Source organism: Mauremys reevesii, linkage group 2, assembly GCF_016161935.1.
Source record: "Mauremys reevesii isolate NIE-2019 linkage group 2, ASM1616193v1, whole genome shotgun sequence".
Lineage (NCBI taxonomy): Eukaryota > Metazoa > Chordata > Testudines > Geoemydidae > Mauremys > Mauremys reevesii.
In genome coordinates this window covers 269,427,017-269,452,266 of record NC_052624.1, presented here as the reverse complement: position 1 = coordinate 269,452,266, position 25,250 = coordinate 269,427,017, and the positions used below count along the sequence as shown (strand labels likewise).

General features: G+C 45.8%; 1 protein-coding gene across 1 annotated transcript in view; it reads left to right on the top strand.

The window, feature by feature from the left end:
• The first annotated feature begins 320 nt into the window (after window positions 1-320).
• Window positions 321-25,250, top strand: part of LOC120397331 — a 188,544-nt gene continuing 163,614 nt past the window's right edge. The window contains exons 1-4 of the mRNA XM_039523026.1: window positions 321-375; window positions 1,628-1,719; window positions 2,115-2,243; window positions 12,464-12,574. Coding sequence (XP_039378960.1) covers window positions 321-375; window positions 1,628-1,719; window positions 2,115-2,243; window positions 12,464-12,574 — 387 coding nt within the window. The remainder of the gene's footprint in view (window positions 376-1,627; window positions 1,720-2,114; window positions 2,244-12,463; window positions 12,575-25,250) is intronic.

The window sequence follows — 25,250 nt, the reverse complement described above, 5'->3', positions numbered from 1 at the left end:
TTGAGTCCAGCCCCCTGCCTTCACTAGCAGGACCAAGTACTTATTTTGCCCCAGATCCCTAGGTGGCCCCCTCCAGGATTGAGCTCACAACTCTAGGTTTAGTAGGCCAATGCTCAAACCCCTGAGTTATCCCTCTCCCTACAACATGGGGCAAGCCACTCGATGTGAACTCCCTGAGCCGTGCCGTGGCCAACAGAGCTAAAGCCATCCTTAGACATAGGAACAGAATGGTGAGTGCTGGAGGGAGATGATACAGCACCAGTGGAATGCTGCATCCAGTTTTGGTGTCCACACTTTTAAAAGATGTTGAAAAAGTGGAGATGGGGCAGCAAAGAGCCATAAAAGGTTTTGAGGACTGGAGAAAAATGCCTTCTTGTGAGCTATTGAAAGAGCTCAATCTTTAATCTCACAGAGAAAGGCATAACAAGACCCAGTGTCTGGAAGGCAAAACCTCACAAATTCATATTAGAAATAAGGAACAAATATTTAACAGTGAGGATGAATCACCATTGGAACAAACTGCCAAGGGAAATAGTGGATTCTTCATTTCCTGATGTCTTCTAATGAAGACTAGATGCCTTTCTGGTATGTGCTTTGGTCAAAAACTAGCTATTGTGACATAGAGGAGGTCAGATAAGATTCTCTAATGGTCCCTTCTGGCCTTAAAATCTACTAATTTATGAAAAACTGAGTGTGGCATGAGGAGCAGTCTCTGATGCTTTATTGTGCAGCCAGCTTGACCCACAGACTCAACAGTCATTGAGTGGGGTGAGCCAGGGGAAGCAACTCAAATCTCCAAAGAGGCTGGCCAGGAGGACATCAGCCTGGCTGGAGAGGGGTGAGTGTGGCAGTGACATCACTAAGGCCTTCTGCAGGACTTCAGTCTATTGGGCAAAGGTGGTGGGGTGGTGGTGACCTCACAGAAAGATCCTGCTATCAGCCAGGCAGGACAGTGGTGCAGGGCAGGGGCAACCTCAGAGACCCATGTTGCTTTGCTGCAGGGGTCTTGAGGACTGAGAGAGAATTATGATTCACATACATGAGCATGAGGAGGAACCTCTTTGGAGTTTTCTCCTGCCCTACTACTGATTTTGTAGGCCCTGTTTAGAAGGTAAGAGCCTCACAGAGACTTGGAACCTATTCATTCCCTTTCAGTCTGTTCCACCTAGTGTCAGCTGAATTCTAGGCAAAGAAATCACTAGGTTAAGGTGGCAGAATTTGATTTCCCACCTAGGACTTTGTCCCATAGAATCACTGGGGACACTGGGGTTTGTCCTTTTTGGTTTCCCTCTTTCTCTTTCCCTCCTTCCTTTCTTTTCTTCTCTTGCTTCTTTCCCCCTTTCCCTGCTTCCCTCCCTCCACCAAGTAGGTTTGGTTTTTTTGGGTGTGTGTGTGTGTGGGGGGGGAATGCTGTCCTCATTGTAGGAGGCCCTCATAAAGAGGTGGGGCAGGAATAGTGCTCTGAGAGTGATCCCCTCCAGTGGTGACCTGGGCCATCCTTTGGGACCCCTCAGCCTCCCACCTCTCAGAATCTCAATGATGATCCCTGAGCAGTGGGATATTGACAAGGAGGAGAAGTTTCCCCAGTTTCCCTAACTCTGACCCATGGCTCTCCATTCTTTTGCAGGCTCTGCACAAGATCTTGGCAGACCTCCAGGCTGCCATGCTAGGACCCTCTGGCAGAGTCTCCAGACAGACAGGCTCCAATACATCTTGGAGGTGAGCACGACGAAGAAGGGCAGGGGGCAATTTTATTTTAGTGTTCGGGAGGACTGGGAAGGAGAGACTGGAGGATCCAATCTCTACTCCTAGCCTGCACCCCAGTGGGCCATCCTTCTTTTCCTGGTTCAGTGGTGACCCTGGGCCTGTAAGGGCACCATGCACTGTACCCTGCTCCAGCCAGGTTTGTGCCTGGTCTTAGGTCCCTTCTCCACGTCCCTTTGCTCCAGGCTCCTTTGGGGGCAGAAGGAACTAAGATCTAGCTCTAGCTCCTTTCCCACAGTGTCTCCTGCAGAGGGACTTGGAGGAGGGAGACTCCTGGTCCAGGGGAGACTGGGAGCTGATGGTAGAATGCTGATGCAGCCCCCTCTCCTCTCCCTTCCATTGGAACTTAGCACAGTTCCTCAAGATGGGAAACCTCGTGGCTCATCAGGGTCTGTTCATCAGTGACCCAGGCAAGGACATCAGCCAGCAGGCCAGAGAGGGAATTTACTGGCTCTACCAACTGCTGCTACACCAGAAAGGTAAGGAAACCCATCTGGGAAGTGGGACCCAATAGAAGAGTGACACTGATAGAAGCTGGGCAAGGGGCTCCCTGAAGAAATGAGCCTCCTCCTCAGGGGCGGCTCTATGAATTTGGCTGCCCCAAGCAGGGCGGCATGCCGCAGGGGGCGCACTGCTGGTCCTGCGGCTCCGGGGGACCTGCTGCAGACGCGCCTGCGGAGGGTGCGCTGGGAGGGCGACAGGCGGCTCCGGTGGACCTTCCGCAGTCATGCCTGCGGGAGGTCCGAGCCGCGGGACCAGCGAACCCTCCACAGTCATGCCTGCGGGAGGTCCGCTGGTCCGCGGCTCCGGTGGACCTCCTGCAGACATGACTGCGGAAGGTCTGCCGGAGCCGCTTGCAGCCCTGCTGGCAAAATGCCGTCCCAAGCGCGCGCTTGGCGCGCTGGGGTCTGGAGCCGGCCCTGCTCCTCCTATTTGAGACTGACCCCAGTTGGTAAAGGGACCCCTGCTGAAACTCGCCAGCTCCTCTGAGATTGACCCAATCTGGATGAGTCTCTCTCTCTCATTCTCCCCCAACCCAATTTAGGATCAAATTGGCACCCAAAATACTCCACCCACCTGAGGGAGCCCTGCTATTCTGTTGGACCAGAGGTGCAGTGAGGGTTCCTCCCACTGTGTAGCCCCCACTGGGAATGGAAGAATGCCGGCACTGAAACAAGAGAGAGAAATCTGCCAAAGAGAAGCTGTCCTAGGAAGACTGAGGGAATGGAGGCAGGAGCTCACCCTACAATCGGGTGGGGGGTGTTTGGCCTGGCTAACCGGAGATGGGAGGATGAAAGGGCTGGGAAGCAAAAGGGTGGGGCGGCTAAAGAACGAGTGAGCAGGCAGGAGAAAGGAACTCCTGTCAGCAGACTGCTAGAGAGCTGCCCAGGGACAACACCCCAGACAGGGGCAAACAGGCCAACCGACCAAAGAGCCTACAGAGGCCTGAGGGAAAGTAGGAAGGAGCTCTGCGGACTGTCAGAGTCAGCAAGCCCTGACTCTCCTTGTCTAGCTTGAGGGCCCTGAGTTGGAACCAGTGGAGGGAGTAGGCCTAGGTTCCCCTACCAACCCCCCTGATGGACCTGAGAACAGAGAAGATTGCACCGACACACCATTCACAGAGCCAGACAGCTCAGAAGGGGGAGAGACAGCAGAGAACAAGAGACTTACCTCAGTAGATCCTGAATAAGGCTGCAACAGGAGTCCAGGCTGCAGAGAGATTCTTCTAGCAGCAACTACCCCAGGCCTGAGAGGAGAGGCTAGCCTTTCCCTAAGAGTAGACCCCTTTGATCTAATACCCTTTGATCATGGGTGAGGCATTTGATCGCCCAGTGGAGAGGGAGGGCCTGGGCTCCTGTTCTAACAACCTATTTCATGGAAGGGACATAGACCCCTTTTCCCTCCCTTGGAAAGGAGGAGAGGCTAGAGAAATTATAATCCCAGAGCCAAAGGTGTGCCACTCACAGGAGACCAGAGGTTGGCTGAAGACCCTTTCTTTTGTGGGGACATTGGATTGTATACATTTTGTTGGACTCTGTTAACAGCAGATCATTTCCCACAACTTCCATGGAAGTGGTTGTAGATGCTCAGGAAAGTTTTTCATATTTCAAATATCCACCCGGATGGAGTTTGGAGGATCAAAACAGAGATCATGTCCAGGAAAACCCAGATGTGTGGTATCCCTATCAAAACATTAGAATCCCTCACAATAATTGTCTAGATACTTGTTTGCAAAGGCCTTGTCAAAGTTATTGGCCCAATGATTTACTAAGACAAAATACATATGAAGCCAAATTAAGGGTTGTATTAATTACTTTGCTGGACATGAGGCTGCTTGGTAAATTTTCAACAATATCTGGAGTGGCATCTTTGCTCTTCCGGTAACAGAGGCTTGGTGTTCTCAGCACTAATAATAGGAAATTGGGAGTGGGTTCAGAATTCACAGATGAGTACTTCTCCTCTAGTATTGTACACAGTTTATGACTGGAATCATCTTCCTTTGTAGCAAAACCCTGCTTGAGCGAGAACATTTCCTGTCTGAATGAACAAAAACTCTGGCATATTCAACCTTCTAGTGCCCAATCTTGCTCCCATTGAAGTAAAAAAGAGCCCTCATTTGTGTTTGTATCTGTGTGTGCGTGCAGATAGAGCTAATGAAGAGTCATCAATGAGTGAGAGTGTTTCCAATGGACTCCTGCAGGGACTGGTTCTTGGCCCAGTGCTATTCGATATGTTTCAATATTCAATGACCTGGAAGAAAATATAAAATATTTACCAACAAAGCTTGCAGATGACCCAAAGGTTGGTGAGGTGGTAAATAATGATGAGAACAGATGACTGAGGAGGTGTGATCTGATTTGGTAGGCAAACTAGGCACAATCAAAACACAGCTTTTAATTCAACCAGTGTATAGACACAGATACCTATGTGCAGATGCATATACTCATGAAAAATCAATTTGGCTGATAAATGCTTCGTAGTGTGTAATTTATGCATGTCTGAAGCATAAATAGTTGATTGCTGTCATGCTGCTTTCTAAGTATAGCTTGAAGTAGAACTGTCCTTATGCATTACCAAATTAATAAGCAGAGAGAATAAAGAATAGCAACTGCCTGTACAGCCCATTATTCTACAGCCAGTTTTGACACAAGTTTTGGAATAAAGGTTGCAGCAAGTTGTTGCCATCATCTCCAGTAACATCCTGTGCTAAGTACTTGGGGGAGGGAGCATCCTTCTTCCTTTTTTTCCAGACCTCTGTCTGGAAGTTAAATTGTTCTGATGGAATGGTCTTTAGATCCTCAAAGGTATGGAAGCATCTAATTCCCATTGAAATCAAGGGAATCAGGCACTTAAATACCTTTGAGGATGTGGGCGTAATTCCTTGATTCAGGGATCTGCCCATGTGGATCCCAGTGCAGGATCAGGATCCTTTCTACCTCAGTTTACAGAATTTAAGATGATCTAATGGTCTGAACACTCAGCTGGGCACCAGGACCCCTTGAGTTCTAATCTTTGCTCTGAAACGAACTAACTTCCTCTGCGGCCTTTAGCAACTCACAAACTCTGTTCTTTGGTTTCCCCCAGATGGAAAAGTGGGACAATCCTGTTTCACTTCTAATAGTGTAAGGATTAATTCATGAATATCCCTTAATTACTTTGCTATCCATGAACAGAAGCCAAAGCATTTGAACGAAGCCAAAGGTGTAACAATGTGACTAGCCAATGAGGAATGGTTGCTGGTAGGAAAAAAATAAAAATACTGATACAAAAACTTTTAAACGAGTATCAAAAAGTTATTGTGTGACTTTTATTACTATTGATTTGCATTTCAGTAGCACCTATAAATGCCAACAAAGATCAAGGTCCAGTTGTGCTAGGCACTGTACATATACACAGTAAGAGACTGTTGCTGCCTCAAGGTGCTTAAACAATCTAAATAAATAGACAGAAAGTGGAAAGGTAAACAGCAGCAAAGAGGGCAGAAGTGACTCAGTCAAGGTCATATAGCTGGTTAGTGTCAGAGCTGGGAATATCACCCAAGTCTCCTGAGTGCTTGGCCATGGCTTTACCCAGTAGACCATGTGGCTTTTCTAGTCATTTTTGCTTGTAATGAAATTCATCTGATTCCTAAGTTTCACAAGAAGAAAAGGGCTGACATGCTAAGCGAGTCCCAGGGAGGCTCTCTTACTCATCTGTAGTACATTGTCCCTGTGTGTTTTCACTGGTATTTTTATCTGCCTCCATAACTGAAATGGCTTGCTGGAGAAGTTGCTCCAGGTGCTGATAGCTTTATGATGAATTGCAGTGGCAGCTTAGGTGCTGTTGTGTACAGGGAAGGGTTGCTGAACATTTTATCCCCCTCTGCCTGACTCATCCATGGCTTCTGTGGAAATCTGCCCATTATGTTTTGCAACCAGCAGGGAATCTCTGGGTAACTGAATTCCCAACTCACCAGTAGCAGAAAATTCATCAGCGCAGGCTATAATAGACTGTTTTTTAAAATGTAATAAATATCTGCCAGAGGGCTGCTGTGCATACTGAACCCTGAGGCATGTAAGGAAAACCCAACTCAGATGAGCGTTGGGATAGAGTGATGCAAACCAGCCTGCTGAACATGCCTGATGGTTGTGTGATGGGGCGTCCGCCCCACACTGGCAAGTAAGGGGTTAAGAGGCCTAGGGAGACTGGGCAGGGAAGCGACCAATAGGAGGGGGGCTGTGAGAAGCAGCCTATCCAGGCCCAGCAGGCCCATATAAGCAGAGCTGCAGGGCAGAACAGGGTCAGTGGCTGTTGGGAGCTTGTGTCCTTAGCAGGCTGCCACCCTGTAGTACCTTGGACATAGCAGAGCAGGCAGGGACCTGGGGAGTAGAGAAGGAGCTCCGGATGGGCTGCTGGGATTGAGTAGGGTGCTGTGGTGTTTAGATGTGCTTGTAATTATTAGAACTGGGAGCACTGGCTGTTGGGAGTCTGAAAGGACAGGAAACAGGAAGGAGGGGGAGGAGTTGAGGAGGCTGAGTGAGAGTTACAGAGTGTTCAGCAGCAGCTTGGTAAAGAGGTTTCCACTGTAAATTAAGTCCTGTTGAAGCTTGTTAGTACCTTGCCTGCTTGATACAACATTTTGGCAATGAGGATGGATCTTCTGCCTCTGAACCCACCTGCATCGTTTCTGCAAAGCAAAGGTGAGCCTCTAATTGCTTTTACTGTCTGGATCCATATGTTTGAGACTTATCTGCTTGCAATCAGTGCTACAGAGATTTCTGAAGTAAGAAAGCATACTCTGCTAATCCACTGCCTTGGAGCAGAAGGGCAGCATATATTTTACACTTTTCCCCTTGCAGATGTTAAATATGAGACTGCACTCACTACATTAAAGAACTTTTTTTGTGCCAGAAGTGAATGTAGTAGCTAATCGCTACAGATTTCGCCAGCGTGAGCAGAAACCAGGAGAGACTATAATGCAGTATATTGCTTCCCTGAGGAGTCTGATTCTAACTTGTGACTTTGGGAATATGGCAGATGAGATGATTAGAGACCAGCTCGTTGAGAAAACAACCATGCTTCTTGTAAGAGAACGCTTACTTCTAGAACCACAACTTACACTAGAAAAAGCAATAACCATTGCTACTCAGATTGTGTCAGCTACAGCTGAAGCCAAAATAATGAGCAAAGATACAGGAGGCACAGTCCATGCTGTGTCTCCTTTGCAGAAAAGTTCACTATCGCTGCAGACAAACAATTGCAGGAGGAAAACTAATAAAAAGCCACTGAATCAGCAAATGCAAAATACAGTAAAAGCATGCTTTCGCTATGGATCCCCACAACACCTTGCAAGCTACACAGGATGTCCAGCAAGAGTAGCTCAGTACAATCATTGCGAAAAGATTGGGCATTTTGCTAAAGTATGTTGCAGTAGCCAGTTCAATCAACAGGTGCATGCAGTTATAATACCAGATGTTACTGTGCTGAGCGTGGACAAAATCACTACTGCACATATTCCAGAACAGATAACGTGCACTGTAAACGTTTCTGCCATACCCTCAGGCAAATCACACTCTATTCAGCTAATGTTGGACACTGGCTCAGCAGTATCTATACTACCTGATTCCATCTATTTGCATTACTTTAAAGATGTGCCTCTTACTGAACCCAAACTTCAGTTGGTGTGCTATTTGAAAAACCATATTCCAGTATGTGGCTGCCTGCCAGCAATAGTTACTTTTGGTGATTGCTGTGTAACTGCAGAGTTCTACATTGTCCACAAAGGCACTCCTATCCTTGGCAGAGATTTATTGGCTGCTTTAAATCTCAGGGTAGTTAATGGACGAATTGATCTTCCTCAGCAAAGCACTCTTGCAGCACACACACCAGTTCAGCTGGGACCCAACACCAAGCTGAGGAGAAACTCGGCTGTGCTTATGGGTTTCTGCATAAAGTTAAAACGTGGAATAATGTGATGCCTGTACGACAGAAATTACGGTGCTTACCATTTTCAGTCAGGAAAGCTGTTTCAGAGGAACTTAGAAAATTTTTTCAAAATGACATTATTGAAGAGATTAACTCCTCGGAATGGGTTTCACCTACAGTGGTGACGCAGAAGAAGGGTGGAGGCATTCACCTTTTGTGTGGATTTAAGGGAGCTAAATAAAGCTATTGTGATTGACAGCCATCCTCTTCCTCACATAGAAGAAGTATTTGCAGAACTCCGTGGAGCAAAGATGTTTTCTACTCTTGATTTGCAGAGCGCATACCACCAGGTTATGTTGCATGAAGACAGCAGAGACCTCACAGCATTTATTACACATGAGGGACTATTTCGTTTTAAATGTGTTCCATACGGTCTTGCATCAGCCCCAAGTGCCTTCCAAAAATGATGTAATTGATTCTGAAGAATCAACATGGAGTTCAATGCTATTTGGATGATATTATCGTGTTTGGAAATACTACTGAGGAGCATGACAATAACCTGCAGTCTGTACTAAACTGCATCAGCAAAGCAGGCCTCAAGCTCAATAGGTCCAAATGCAAATTTAGACAAACTGAACTCTCCTTTCTGAGGCATACAATTTCACAGGCTGGACTAACACCTGATCCAGATCATATCCTGGCAATTGCAAATCTGTTAGAGGAGGAGCATTTGAAAACCTTACTTTCCTTCTTAGGTCTTTCCTCCTGGTATGCAAAATTCATTCCCAATTATGCTTCTGTCATTGAACCGTTATGAGAATTACTATGGAGAAGTTCAACCTTAGTGTGGACAACGGATGCACAAGTTAGTTTCCAAACGGTGAAAGACTTGATTGTACATAGTCCAGTACTTGCACTATTCAGTCCCACATTGTCCACAATTGTAACTACTGATGCTTCTGATTATGGACTTGGGACTGTCCTCACACAACTTCATGAGGACAACACAGAGAGGACTGTTGCATTTGCTTCAAGGACACTAAGTAATGCTGAGAGAAAATATTCTACAGTCGAAAAAGAAGCACTTGCTTGTGTCTGGGCTACTGAAAAATGGAGAACTTACCTGTCGGGCCGCACGTTCAAGTTGCGCACAGACCGCAGCCCTTTGACGTTGCTCACCACGAAAGGACTGGGAAGAGCAGAATATCGTATTGCCACATGGTCTGCAAGACTAGTCTCTTTCAATTATGACCTGGAATATAAGCCTGGAAAAAAAATGTGGTAACTGATTGCCTTTCTCGCCTGCCTTTGCCTTCACCAGATGGTCTACCGGAGGATGAGGATGTAATAGTTGTGCTTATTACAAGCACTCTTACTGCAGTTACAAGAGAATAATTTCAAGCTGCTTGTTCAGCATGTCCAATTCAACAAACTACGGGAATTTCTGACAAAGAGATGGCCCAGCAACCCTAAAAACCTTGACCCAGTTTTGCTGCCTTATTTTAGAGTTCGGGATGAACGTTCTTTGCTCGACAGGGCCGCCCGGGGAGGGGGGGGCAAGTGGTGCAATTTTCCCCGGGCCCCACAGAGGCCCCCACAAGAGTTTTTCAGGGCCCCTGGAGCAGGGTCCTTTACTCGCTCCAGGGGCCCCGGTGCCCCTGGGGCTTCTTCTGCTCCGGGTCTTTGGCGGCAATTCGGCGTGTGTGGGGGGTCCTTCCACCCCGGGTCCCACCGCTGAAGTGCCCTGAAGACCCTGCTGCCGAAGACCCCAGGCCCCCTGAATCCTCTGGGCGGCCCTGTTGCTCGATGGCTGTGTGCTATGAGGTACACATTGGCTATTTGTGCCAGAAGAATTACAGTCAAAACTCATACACTTGGCACACAATACTCATCAAGAAATTGTCAGAAACAAACGACGACTATGGGATCTGTATTGGTGGCCAGGGATGGACTCTCAAACTGAAGCACTCATAAAATCCTGTGTCACTTGCCAAATGCATGATAAGACAGCAGTGACATGTACCCCTCCATTACAGCCTGTTCCTCTTCCTGAATCTGCATGGGGAAAAAGTAGTGATTGACATTGTAGGACCCTTTGATACTGCTCCAATTGACTGTCGTTATGCCATCACTTTAATAGACTATTTCAGTAAATAGCCTGAGGTAGCGTTTACATCGCAGATCTCTTCTGCTATGGTAATTAAGTTCTTCTCTTCAGTTTTTAGCAGGGAAAGTAACCCCAAAGAACTGGTTTCAGATAATGGTAGTCAATTTACTTCCCTGGAGTTTGAAACCTTTCTAGCAGAGGGGAACATTTTACACAGAAAGTTATCCCTTCAAGCCAGTGGGGAAATTGAACGGTTTAACAGAAATTTGAAAGAGTTTGCAAACAGTTAAACTGGAGGGGCGATTGTGGATACCCTTCACTACTGATTTCTTGCAAGCACACCGGGCTACACGACATGCAACAATGCAAAGATCACCTGCAGAGTTACTGCATGGGAAACAGATGAATACTAAACTGAACATTGCTGGATTGTTAAAGGCACGACCCGATGCCCCAACTGAGGATGATGTGAGAAAAAACAGTTGAACAGAACCAAGCAAAGTATAAGGCTTTCACAGACAAGCAGCGGGGTGCTAAGGAACCAAAGTTTGAGTGTGGTTCCTTCACTAGAATATGGAAACCTGGAATTTTACACAAAGGGGACCATAAATTCACAGCCTGCTTGATACAACATGTGGTCACAGGGGAATGGCCTAGAGAAATGCAGTGGTAGTCAAGGTAAAGGAATGCAGTAGATGACTGTGGTTCAGAGGGTCCCTGGGCAGGGACCTTTAGCAGTGGACGGGCCTAGGTCCCGTCCGCCCCAACAGCCATTGGGTAGTGGTTAAGGGTGTGGGAGACACCAAGAAGACAGCAGGGTCAGGAAAGATTGTGATTCCCTGGAAGGGGAGGACTTAAGTGACCTGGCCGGAGGGCCCAGTCAGGAGGAGAGAACTGCAGATCCAAGGGAGAGTGGAACAGCAGTCAAGATGGGGGAAAGCAACCGTGGAAGGCAGTCCTCTACCTCAAGCTAATCCCCAAAGTGGTGAGGAGGAGGTGCCAGACAGCGGTGAGTGGTGTGCCCCATGACAGGTTACTTTTAAGGTCTTCAGATTTAGCAGGGTGAGAATTCTATGAAACAAACTGAAGAAAGAATAGTCATAAGAATTAATAATCCTTTGCACTTTTGGGGCACCTTCTCTCAGTGGGTGCCAAAGTGCTTTGGGAACAACAAGAAGTTAAGCTTCGCAGCGAGTAGGATAAAATGTAAGACTTCCAGTTACATTTATTCAGCAAAGCAAAGGAGATGATTTTAAAGGGCTGCATGGATTGTGTAGCTCATTTTTGAATGAATGGTGCTATCATTGCTGTCACCCACTGAGTTACCAATTTGTGACAATTATAGTAATTATTCTGCTGCAGAAGCAGTGCCATTGCCCAAACGTGTTTGAATGGTTTAACTTAAATGGACAAGAATACCCGGAATCTGTGATACTGAATCATTTAATTTTCTGATGCTGGTAATTCAGTGTTGCAAATACAGATACCTTTTCAACTACTCCTTAATGAACAATTAAGTGGAGTAAATAATTTACTCCGTGCCACAGGAACAAAGGGTTTGTAACCACACTGGGATAATTCAGTCACACAACATGGGAATACATGTCTTCTCCATGAGCAGGAAATTGTTACACACAAAAGGCCAGATTTAAAGGTGATTCTAAGGCCAGATCCTCAGAAGAAACTTTTGCTGGTAAAGAAATGTTGGTGAGATGTGTTGTTTTTGTTTTTGTTTTTGTTTTTGTTTTTAAATATTTCTATACCAGCAAAAGCCCTAGTGTAGACGCAGTTATACTGCAAAAAGTCCTTTTAATGTTAGAGTTTATTTCACTCAAGAAACTGGTATAAGCTATACTGGCCTTCTTTTGTCAGTGTAAGTTATGTCTACACTAGGAGGATATGCTGGTACAGCTGTATTAGAAAAGGTTTTCTAGCATAGACTAAGCCACAATGAAATTAAACGAGGTTAAATTGGTATAAATTCACATTTTTCCAGCCCATTCAATATGTAAATCACACAATTTAACAATTAATGTAACCAGTTAACCTCTGAATTTGGCCCCAAATGCTTAATCATTAAGGCTACATCCAAACACTGTTAATTTAATTGCAGACCATAGGATGCCCAAAATGTCAATATAGTCTGGCATTTCAACATTGGCTGAAAATTATTTATATTTTTCTCAGGTAGTGTCACCTGAAGATAATCAAGCATCTCTGGAAAGGGTGATCTCTTCTGTCCAAAATAAGTTAACCGCTAACTCCAGTAGCAGAGGATGGCAGGCATGTGTTACAAAGGTCAGTCAATGGACACTGAAGTTCTCCAAGATGAACTTAATGTCTGGGTTTCTCAGAAGAGTTCATGGGAGCTCAGTGTCAAGCTCCCTCTGACATTCAGTGAGAATTGGGTGCCGAGGGCCCAAATCCTCAAAGCAAAGATGTGAGAGAGCTGCTGCAGAAGACTTGAAGCCTGGAGCAGGCTTGCTAAATGAGTCAGCGAGAGACACCTGGGGAAGGTTCCTCACAGGAGAGCTGAAGTGGTTTTGGAGTGGGGGGTAGGGAAGACTGATTCTGAGAAGCTGCCAGGGACTCAGCTGTGAGCAAGGCAGCTGCAAGCCAAACCCTCAAAAGAAGTGATATGAGAGACTCTGTGAAGAAATCTTTTTTGCCCACCCAGGCTCTGAGGTAAGAGCCATGCCCTGGGACAGGCTTTTTGGGACTCTGAATGATTGGGGAATTTCTCCTTTTCAGTTTGTTTTTGGGTCCCCTTCTCCCTCCCTAAGGGAGGGACCCAAACAGGCTCTGTGTTGATGAAACAAACCTTCCTTGCCATTTTTTTGGATTCTTATTACGGAAAACCACCTCCATAGACTCTTCTGGGAGGGGAGGTGGTAGGGTTGAGTGGGGAGGATACCCCTCTGTCAGCCTCTTACAAGCCCCTGTTGGTTTCAATATGAGTTAGGTGCCTAAATGCCCCTGAAGGATCTGGGCCTAACTCTTTGCAATTCCCGCCAAAACTCTTTACATGGGATCTCTTCCACCCCTGAATGAGGGGGACACTGTCAATGGGACTTGTAGATTGTAATGATGGGCTAACCTCAAAAGAGCTGGAGGCTGGAATAGAAGCCAAACTTATGCAGGAAAAAGAGCTACAATCCAACACTGAAACAGCTCATTTAATTAAATGGGTGTCTTGTCAATACAATTCTGCAACATTGCCAAATCAGTGTTTGATATCCATCTTATGTATGTGTGAGTGATGGGAGAGAGTTCTGCCTATCTGCATATTCTTTAGAACAGTGGTTCTCAACATTTCCAGATTACTATACCCGCTTCAGGAGGCTGATTTGTCTTGCATGCGCCAAGTTTCACCTCACTTAAAAATTACTTGCCTACAAAATCAGACATAAAAAATACATGTGTCACAGCACACTATTACTGAAAAATTGCTTACTTTCTCATTTTACCATGAAATTATAAAATAAATCACGATCCCCAGGTTGAGTAACACTGATATAGAATATGGAGCATTATAAACAAGTCATTGTCTTGGCAAGGATGAGAGAACTGCAGATCCAAGAGAGCATTTGAAGTATCTAGATGAGTTGATGTACCCTTGGGAAGACTTCTGCTAGCTGGTTTTAATAAAAGTATGAAAAGGTTTTGCTGCTGTCCTGTGTTTGGTGAATAGACGGCCTTACAGCTCTCCTCATGAGTAGGGCCCTACCAAATTCACAGCCATGAAAAATGCATCACGGACCATGAAATCTGGTCTCCCCGCATGAAATCTGGTCTTTTGTGTGCTTTTACCCTATACTGTATAGATTTCATGGGGAAGACCAGTGTTTCTCAAATTGGGGGTGCTGACCCAAAAGGGAGTTGCAGGAGGGGTTGCAAGGTTATTTTAGGGGGGTGGTAGTTTTGCCACCCTTACTTCGGCGCTGCCTTCAGAGCTGGGCAGCCAGAAAGCGGCAGCTGTTGGCCAGGTACCCAGCTCCGAAGGCAGCGTCCCACCAACAGCAGCACAGAAGTAAGGGTGGCAATACCATACCATGTCACACTTCCTTCTGCGCTGCTGCCTTCAGATCTGGGTGGCCGGAGAGCGGCGGCTGCTGACTGAAGGCCCAGCTCTGCAGGCAGCAGTGCAGACGTAAGGGTGGCAATACCATACCAGGCCATCCTTCCTTCTGCTCTGCTGCTGGCAGCGGCTCTGCCTTCAGAGCTGGGCTCCTGGCCAGCAGCCGCCACGCTCCAGCTCTGAAGGCAGCACCATATTGTCAGCAGCAGTGTAGAAGTAAAAGTAGCAGTACCACAATCACCTCTACAATAACCTTGCAAAAAAACCCTCCCCACAACTCCTTTTTGGGTCAGGACCCCTACAGTTACAACACTGTGAAATGTTAGATTTAAATAGCTGAAATAATGAAATTCATGATTTTTAAAATCCTGTGATCGTGAAATTGACTAAAATGGACTGTGAATTTGGTAGGGCCCTACTCATGAGTCAACAGCATAACACTGTTGCAAAAAAAGCAAACCTTCTTGGCTGTATTAGCAGGAATGTTGTAAGCAAGACATGAGAAGTAATTCTTCCATTCTACTCCGCACTGATTAGGCCCCAACTGGAGTATTGTGTCCAGTTTTGGGCACCACATTTCAGGAAAGTCTACAGAAGAGCAACAAAAATGATTAAAGGTGTAGAAAACATGATCTATGAGGGAAGCTTGAAAAAAGTGGGTTATTTAGTCTGGAGAAGAGAAGACTGAGCGGGGACATAACAGTTTTCAAGTACATAAAAGGTTGTTACAAGGAGTAGGGAGAAAAATTGTTCTTTTTAACCTCTGAGGATAGGACAAGAAGCAAGGGCAGTTTAGGTTGGACACATTAGAACAACTTCTTAACAGTCAGGGTAGTTGAACACTGGAATAAATTGCCCAGGGAGGTTGTGGAATCTCTGTCATTGAAGATTTTTAAGAGCAGGTTAGACAAACACCTGTAGGGATGGTCTAGATCAGGGGTTGGCAACCTTTCAGAAGTGGTGTGTCAAGTCTTTTATTTACTCTAATTTAAGGTTTCACGTGCCAGTAATACATTTTAATGTTTTTAGAAGGTCTCTTTCTATAAGTCTATAATATATAACTAAACTATTGTTATATTAAAGTAAATAAGGTTTTTTAAATGTTTCAAAAGCTTAATTTAAAATTACATTAAAATGCAGAAGCAAACACACAATTGCAAATATAGAAAACAACTCAAAAGACTAATCCGCCTTTTTAACTACTACTCACTATACTGGATAGTAGGAAATACTCCAGGAGAACTTGGAGACATGTCTGGCCTCTCTTAGATCCAAAGAGAGCACACAGAGCAAACAAGGAACACAGACAAAGCCTTCCCTCCACAGAGATTTGAAATTATCCTGTCCCTTGATTGGTTCTCTGGTCAGGTGTTCCTCAGGTTACTGAGCTTGTTAACCCTTTACAGGTAAAAGAGACTTTAACCCTTAACTATCTGTGTATGACACGCCCCCCAAATCGCAGACAGTGGGGGAATATTTAGTCCTGCCTTGAGTGCAGGGGGCTGGCCTCTTGAGGTCCCTTCCAGTCCTACAATTAGATGATTCTATGCATGCTGATTTCAGAGTAGCAGCCGTGTTAGTCTGTATCCGCAAAAAGAACAGGAGTACTTGTGGCACCTTAGAGACTAACATTTATTTCAGCATAAGCTTTCGTGGGCTACAGCTCACTTCTTCAGATGCATAGAATGGAACACACAGACAGGAGATATTTATACATACAGAGAACATGAAAAGGTGGACGTATGCATACCAACAGGAAGAGTCTAATCAATTGAGATGAGCTATCATCAGCAGGAGAAAAAAAACCTTTTGAAGTGATAATTAAGATGACCCATAGAAGGTGTGAGGAGAACTTAACATAGGGAAATAGATTCAATTAGTATAATGACCCAACCATTCCCAGTCTCTGTTTAAGCCTGAGTTAATTGTATCTAATTTGCATATTAATTTGAGTTCAGCAGTCTCTCTTTAGAGTCTGTTTTTAAAGGTTTTTTTGTTGCAAAATTGCCACCTTCAAGTCTGTCACTGAGTGGTTAGAGAGGTTGAAGTGTTCTCCCACTGGTTTTTGAATGTTATGATTCCTGATGTCAGATTTGTGTCCATTTATTCTTTTGCGTAAAGACTGTCCGGTTTGGCCAATGTACATGGCAGAGGGGCATTGCTGGCACATGATGGCATATATCACGTTGGTAGATGTGCAGGTGAACAAGCCCCTGATGGCATGGCTGATGTGATTAGATCCTATGATGGTGTCACTTGAATAGATATGTGGACAGAGCTGGCATCGGGCTTTGTTGCAAGGATAGGTTCCTGGGTTAGTGTTTCTGTTGTATGGTGTGCAGTTGCTGGTGAAATGTATTAACATCAAGAAACTTGAACTCTGCACCAACATTGTGTGGACCAGCATTAAATTGTGTTACAGTAGGTGACAGCCTTTGAATGTTAACCCTAGTCCTTTAGTTCAACAAATGTATGTTCTATTACAGATATTTTCCCATCAAATTTGCCCCTTGCTGCAAATTAGATTGCAATACTGGGCTCCTGCAGGCTTCTTTGGGGGCATCTTTTATTTTCTATAGGGGCAAACAAACAGTAGTAGGGAGAGCAAAAGTCTATGTTCCGCAGTTGTAGAAAGTCATCAAACATTATGTGTTAAGCATGGCAAAAGAAGTAACAGTATTTCTTTTATATTGGTGCATAGATAGGTGTTCAATAGATATCTCTGGTGTCTCCTGTAGTGGAGTGACCACCTGCTCCAGCCTGGAAATGGTTGGGAAAAGCCCTGCAGAGGGCAAGGTAAAACCCTGGCTGATTGGGGGAAGTGGCTGCAGCTGGGGCCACGCCCCAAACTGAGCAACAGGGCCTTATAAGAAGGCCAGGGAAGCCAGGAGCAAGCAGTCTTCCTCTGTCTGTAGAGGGAGAAGGGCCTGGCTGCAGGAAGCGAGACACGGGGTACCTGAGTGAAACAGAGCTGGGGAGCTCCAGCCTGTGGCCTACTATTGGGCTAAAAGGTACTGGGGATTGCAGAGGGCAGCCCAGGGGCAGGCCAAGGCAGCAGGTCCAAACCCAATCTTGCCAGAAATGAGTAGGCTGATACCACAGTCTGCCCTGGGGCGTGGGGGCTAGATGATGACTGGCAGTAGCCTTATCCTGAGGCGAGGTGGGGATAGTGGGTTGGGGGGTTCCCAGGGGAGGGGAGACCCTAAGACTGAGGGGTTACTGCCAGGGGGCAGCACCCCAGGTAAAAGGGCACCGGGTCCAGGGAGAGACATGGGGGGGCAGAGGACAGGTGGAATACCAGCCTGCAGAGGGCGCCCTGGAGCTGAAAAGAGCGAATTCCCAGAAGTGACCATCAGGAGGCACTGGAAGGGTGAGTCCGCATGTCTACATCTCCTTAAATATGTCCTTTATTAGGCGCTACTTAAACTCTTCAAATCTGAAGACACAAGTACACTTTCACAATTAAACAATAAAACAAGGTTGACAATATTTCAGCTGGGGGTCTAATTTCACTTCAGTTTGTCCTGGAGACTGAAGCAAGCATTTGCAGTGACACTCAAACAGAGTTGTCAAAACGTAGGATTTATTAGTTGACTGGAACACAGCATAGGAAGTCCTTAAGTGAGCATCGAGAAAGGAAGGTTAAAGTATAGCCCAGGTCTATTCTGCTTAGTGAAGAGCCCGGCCAACCTGTAGTGATCTCCATTGTCCAATCTCTGTCTGTCTCTCAGTCTGATTCCTTTGTCAGATCCCAGGTGAGAGCCCTGACTCCTGCCATCAGCCAACACTTATTCTCCCCCGCCGCCCTACTTCACACCTCTCCAGTTCTTTGTTCCTGAGCTGGGAAATGTCACTCAGCTTCCCTGCTGAGACTTGGGGAATGCCATTTCCCTCTGGATTGTTGCTTGCTAGGTGAACGTGTCTTGGTGATTGGCTTTGCCGTTGTCTTCACGGATTCTGCATTGATATGAGGTTGGCCTCGGCTATTTTTTTCCCAGTGACCCAGACAGTAAGGTGACATTCATACCTATGTCTCTTAGCCTGCCCTGAGAGCAAACAGTCCTTTCCCACCCACTGGGTAACATTACTATGTATAGGGAAAACTGTGGCACATACAGGCTTCATAAAAATATTACAGGAAAATTTCCACTTAGCACACAGCATTAGGAGTCAAGAGACTGGAGTTCTGTTTTTTAGTTCTGCCACACACTACTTGTTGGAACTTGGGCACATTACTTCATCTCTCTGTGCCCCAGTTTTTTCATGTAATAAAATGAGGATAATATCTACAGCACAGGAGTAAATTAATGACTATAAATCCTGTTGAGATTCTGAGGAGAAATGTTCTATATACATATAAAATATTACATTTTTTATTATATTAATCCCCTGTGTTGGGGAGTTCCACAGGTTTAAGGTATGTACAAAATATGTTTCTTTTAAATATATTGCCTTTTAAGTTCATTGAAGGCTTGTGGAATAGGAAAGAGTAACTGAGTATTCTAAGGACTTAAATCTAAGGTACTTATATTGCCACATTACTGTGTCACAGTCTTCAATTTATTTATCCTTACAACATCCCTATGTAGCAGGGAAGTGCTATTACCCTTGTTTTAGAGATGGGGAACTGAGGCATAGAGAGACTAAGTGACTTGCTCAGGATCACACACGAAGTCTGTGACAAATGAGGAAACGGAACCTGTTTCTGAAGTCTCATGCTAGTGACTTAACTGCTAGGCTGGGGTGGCCGACCTGAGCCTGAGAAGGAGCCAGAATTTGGCTATGTACAAATCCCAAAGAGCCACAGTAATACATCAGCAGCCCCCCATCAGCTCCCCAACCCCCGCTACCAGCACCTCCCACCCACTGGCAGCCCCGCCGATCAGCACCTCCCCCCTCCCTCCCCGATCAGCTGTTTCGTGGCATGCAGGAGGCATGGGGGGGAAGGAGGGAGGAGCGAGGGTGTGGCAGCCTCAGAGGAAGGGGCACAAAGGGGTGGAGTGGGGGCAGGCCCTGTGGCAGAGCCAGGGGTTGAGCAGCGAGCACCCCCCGGCACATTGGAAAGTTGGCGCCTGTAGCTCCAGTCCCGGAGTCGGTGCCTATACAAGGAGCCACATATTAACTTCTGAAGAGGCGCATATGGCTCTGGAGCCACAGGTTGGCCAACCCTGTGCTAGACCATCTCTACAGCCCACTTCTAAATTGTGCCTAAGGCTCTGCACAAGGGTGAATTTCATCTTGAATCTTTTCAAAACGACATAGTTCTAATATTTTCAGTCTCCTCTCTTCTTGAATCCCTCTCTCCCATGCATCTAATTGCCATTATTACTTTTATCTGGACCTTTTTAGCTAGGCCCTTTTTGGTGATGAAGTGACCAAACATGAAAGCAGTATTTAAAGTGAGGATAGACCGTAGTAATAGTTATTTATTTCTAGTCTAGTGGTACCGGGGAGCCTCCCTTGACAATCAAGGCCCCATTGTGCAAGGCACTCCTCAGACACGTAACAAAGAAGACAGTCCCTGCCCCAGGGAACTCACAACTGGGATGGACAAACCAATCCAATGGGTTGGAAAGCTCAGGTAACAATAAAACGAACAGAGTTTAGCAGAGAACAAAATCACCGCATGCCACGTGCCTAACCGATGGCAGGCCGGAGTGATCTGTGGGCATCACAACAATCTGTGGGCTTTAAAGAATGATTTGAAAGAGGATAAAATGTGGCTGCTTCACAGATTTTGCCTGGGGAGTTTGCCCCACACTTGGGCAGGCAGCAGGAGAAGAAGCACAAAGGTGCTCGAGTGGGAAGTGGCTAAGCAGGGCTGGGACGCTTGGCAGAGCAAAGGCAGAGGGCAGTGACTTGGTAAGCTAGTGGATCTCATAGAGTGAGGGGCCAAATCGTGTTGGGCTTTAAAGGCGAAGACAAGGAGTTTTTGTTTGATGCAGTGGAGACGGGAGAGCCCGTAGAGGGATGCTAAGCAATGGTGTTGTGGGTAATGGTCATGTTATTCACCCTCTTTTAAATATAGCCTAACGCCTTATGTGCAGTTTGGGCCGCAACTATGCAGGGAGCAGATCTAGTCACTGAGCACACATGGACACCACGATCAATTTCCTCATAGGTTGCAATGAATTCAGAACCTGTTAGTGTGGCTGAGTGGCTGAGATTGGTCTTTTAAATCTGCATTACCTGGCTCTTCCTTGCACCCGGGTCTAATGGCTGACCAAGTTACAATACAATTGGCACTTCAGTCTTTGCACCCAGTATTCTTGATGGAGAGACTGAGCTGGAATAAAAATGCATCCTCATGTATTTAGATGCCTTCATCAGCTGAGAACGCTGTTTGGGAAAGGGACACTTAGAAACCTCTTTGTTGGCCTTGTAAGTTCTTTAAAGCCTGGTGGTCTGAAAGTCGTTAGCTAGCAGGTTAAAATTAGTCCATTTGACATCAGACAGCAACACACTTTTTTCCCCAGGCTCCTTATTAGCACTGATTTTTCTGTCAGGAGAACATTTGAGTAGCGGAAGATTGAATTAATTATACTGCGCTTGGGCTGCAAGGTTTGGTTGGAGATGCCTGCTCTTTTGCTCAGGGACCAAAACGCATGGCTTGTTCTGGTAAATGAGCTGGCGATTCAATAATGAAAGCACCTAAAGAGAGCACCTGGAATTTAGGAACAAGGAGTTTCATTGGGTTTGGCTACATGGAAGAAAACCCAACATTTTCTCCCATTGTGCTAGGTTCTGTACAAATACATTCCTTGTCACAGAGTGCTTGCAATCTAAATAGATAAGACAGACATGGGAAGTATTATATTATCTCCATTTTACAGATGAGGAACTGAGGCATCAAGGGTACATCCACACTGCGGTTAAACACCCACGACTGGCCTGTGTCAGCCCGGCTCAGGCTGCCGGGCTGTTTATTTGCGGGCTGTTTGTTTGGGCTTGGACTGGAGTCCGGGTTTTGGAATCCTCCCTATTCGTGGGGTCGCAGACCCTAGGCTCCAGGCCAAGCCCAAACATCTACACTGCAATTAAACAGCCCCAGAGTTCAAGCCCCATGAACCCGAGTGAGCTGACATGGGCCAACTGCAGGTGTTTAATTGCAGTGTAGACACACCCAAAGAGAGTGTTTTGCTAAGGAGTGTGGTCCTTGTATGTACATGGCCATGGATTCCTTAAAGGATGGTAACAAAAGACATGAAAATCACCTTTATTAAATATTCCGGTCTCTCTGCTAAAGACCAAGCACTTGATCTGCATAGGCCTGTTTAAAACTAGATCCTCAGTGTTGCCTGGGAGACACTCTGCTGTGGTTGGACTAATGCATTAGGCTGGTGCAATAATGTCAACAATATGTTTAGTAGGGGGCCAATACTACAAAGTGCTAAGTGCCTCTTGGAAGTGTCTGCGGGCTCTCAATGCCTACTGAAGTGAATGGGAATTGAGGAAGCTCCGCTCTTTGAGCAACCAGTCTCCGAGTCAGCAGGAAGGGAAGCTGGTCACATAGGATTGTCAAAGAGGAAGCGTGCACTCCACTGAAATGAACTGATTAATCGTGTGTATTATGGCGGTGCCTAGTGAGAATGGCTGAGAATGGACCCGCTTTGTGCTGGGTATTGTTCAAACATAGAATAAGAGATAGTTCCTGCCCTAAAGATATTAGAGCCCAGATGGACTACACAGACACAGCATAGGGGAAAGGGGAGAGGCACACATCCCGAGTGAACTACGATGATTTGGGAGGGGTGAATGGACACTGTATGAGTCCTAGTGTCCCCATAGTTTTGTGGGGGTCTCCCTTGCATAGTTCTGGGTCTGGAGGCAAGGATGGCCCCAGCTGGGCTCCATTTTACCCCATCCTTCCCTGCTTGAGCTGCTTTCTACAGCTGTAAATTTAATGTTGTGCCTTTAACATACAGGTTTGATGTTACAGGGAAGGCAGGATCCTTGCTCTGTGCCGTCCAGTTAGGCTGCATTGTCTCTCTTCTGAGCCTTGTGCTTGAACATTGCAGGGATGTTATGTGACCACCATCGTATCAGCCCACTACTTTATTCTATTTCACGTAATTGTTTTATAAATCAGATCAGAAGCTGAGTGTGGGTCATTCTGTCCTTACTGAAGTGCTTAAGTAGATCCACTCTAACTACACTTATCTGCAGAAAACTTAAGGCTCTCTGCCAAGATCTTGACATGAGCTAAATAAGCATCTGCTAACTGTGTATTCAAACTCAAGAAAAGAAAATCACACACACATTGTCATTATTGCAAACAGGAACCCACAGACTGAACAGTCCTCCTCGTCCTACTCAACCCTAAATTTTGCTGTCTTTGCATGTTTTGATTTGCATAGAAAGCTGATATGTACTTGGATTTTTGCCTCTCTGCATCTCTTTCTTGGTCTGAGTCTGTAGGGTGTAACTGAAATTTGTTGCCACATGCAGGCTAATGTGAAAAAAAAATGAAGATATTAAACTATCTTCCCCCCCCCCCCAACAAAAAACAGAGTTCTGCTACTGTTGTAGCAGATGCCTGGATGGCATTGTTTAATGACCCAAGTGGTTTTAACAGTAGACTTAACCTAAGAGAATGGCGATTGTCTTCTCTGAATTTAGTAGCAAAAGTAGTCCACCAGCCTCACTACTTAGATCTGTCCCATCTTGGTAGATATTTTCCAAAGCCAATAATAATGGTTGCAGTAATTTTAAGACAACTGCCAAGGATCGCTCACGAGAGAGCCAGCAGGTTTTCCCAGGAAGGACTAATTTGAACTTCAGTCCCAGTGTGTCTTCTATATTTTCCAAGACGTTCAGAGTATAATGAAGACATTAAATTTATAGCTTTTTAAATGCCTTTTGAAGATCCTGCTGCTTTTACTAGTGCTAGCTGGAGTAGATGGCTTCTGCAGTGTGTACAGGAGAGTTTAGAGTTAGACTTCTAAATGAGCAAAGCTTGTACTCCACTGTCTTCCAGAGAAGTTTGCAGCTCCATCAGATGCACAAGCAGCCAACTCTTTGGGGCTCAATTTACAAGAATTTAACTCTTCTAAGACATGGGTTGTCAGAGATGCAGCTGATGTGTCTTCTATAACCTGAATATCTAGAAATTCATCTACTGGCCTACCAATGACATCAAGATAACATGACACCCATTTGCATCAGTTCATCCATCAGCCATATATGCACACTTTTTGATGTGGTGAGGGAGTTCATCGCTTTTTCACCTGCTGAGTCTTTCACTGTTGCACTGCATGCTTCTAACCAGTCAGTTGAATTTCTTGTAGAAAGATAGTGAGCATTTGCTGGTCTTGGTCTGAACCAGTGTCTAACTTCAGGATTAACAAATGACAGTGCACTTACCACACACTACAAACTGGAGGCCAATATTATCTCTTGCTTAAAGAGAAAGTATGATGTGATAGCCATGTTTATTTGAATAAACTGTGTTGTGGCTCCAACATTTTTAACAGCCTCGTTACATACTTCTAAACTTGGCTTTGACAATGACTGGCTTACATGGTTTTCTGCATGTCTATGCAGTCCAGAGGATTGGTGTTTTGCAGCCTTTTCATGTAGTTTGTCAGCATTGGCTTTGCTGATTTATCTGGCAAACGATGCTTCTCCACTTTTATTATAGAAATTCAGGGTATGCTCACATTGAATACTGCATGCAATTTTGGTCGCCCCATTTCAAAAAGTGTATTGGAGTTGGAAAAGGTACAGAGAAGGGCAACTAAAATGATTAGGGGTATGGAACAGCTTCCATATGAAGAGACATTAAAAAGGCTAGGACTTTTCAGCTTGGAAAAGAGAGAAACAAGAGGGGATATGATAGAGGTCTATAAAATCTTGATTGGTGTGGAGAAAGTGAATAAGCTCCTTCACATGACACAAGAACTAGGGGGTCACACAATGAAATGAATAGACCACAGGTTTAAAATAAACAAAAGGAAGTACTTCTTCACACAGCACAGTCAACCTGTGGAACTTTTAGCCAGGGGATGTTGTGAAGTCCAAAACTGTAAAGGGTTCAAAAAAGAACTAGATAAGTTCATGGAGGATATGTCCATCAATGGCTATTAGCCAGGATGGGCAGAGATGCAACACCACACTCTGAGAGACTCTGCTTGCTAGAAGCTGGGAGTGGATGACAGGGGATAGATCACTCGATAATTGCCCTGTTCGGTTAATTCCCTTTGAAGCACCTGGCATTGGCCACTGCTGGAAGACAGGATAGATGGACCATTGGTCTGACCCAATATGGCCGTTTTTATGTTCTTATGTAAAAACGTGCCCCTCCCTTCTCCCTCTACCGCACCCCACTCATAGTTGTTGTCTTTGGTCAGTGAAGACCCAGAGTTCAGAGGTGCTTTTGCATGAGTTCACCTCCCACCCTGGGGGGGGGGGGGTGCAGGGGAAAAGGCACCTCACTCATTCCTCCAGCTGCTCACCACTCACTCTGGGTGTTCACTCTGGGCACTGTTTGTCATGCCACCATTTGCTCTACCGCTCCATCACCAATGGCCCTGTGCCATCACCTTCTGCTGCCACCTGCTACGTGACCCCTGCGAGTCAGTCTCTTGACATTCCACCCAGCTCTCAGTGATTTCAGCTCTCAGTGGGAGAACCTCACAGTGAGTGCAGGCTGGGCTGTCTCTTCCGCAGAAATGCTGTGCTGCAGCAGGTCTAAACACTTAGACCTGATTATTAATTATTTCAGCTCTAGTGGTCACTTAACAGAACAAAAGACTCTCTATGGAGCCTAATAAGCTGTATCTTTAAATAGGGGAGAGGGGAAAGTCAAATAGTGCATGTGTCTCTTAGGCACAGCCCACACCACCAAGCAAAACCCCTGTCCCCCCACACCCCCTACACTGGGATCTGCCATCCAAA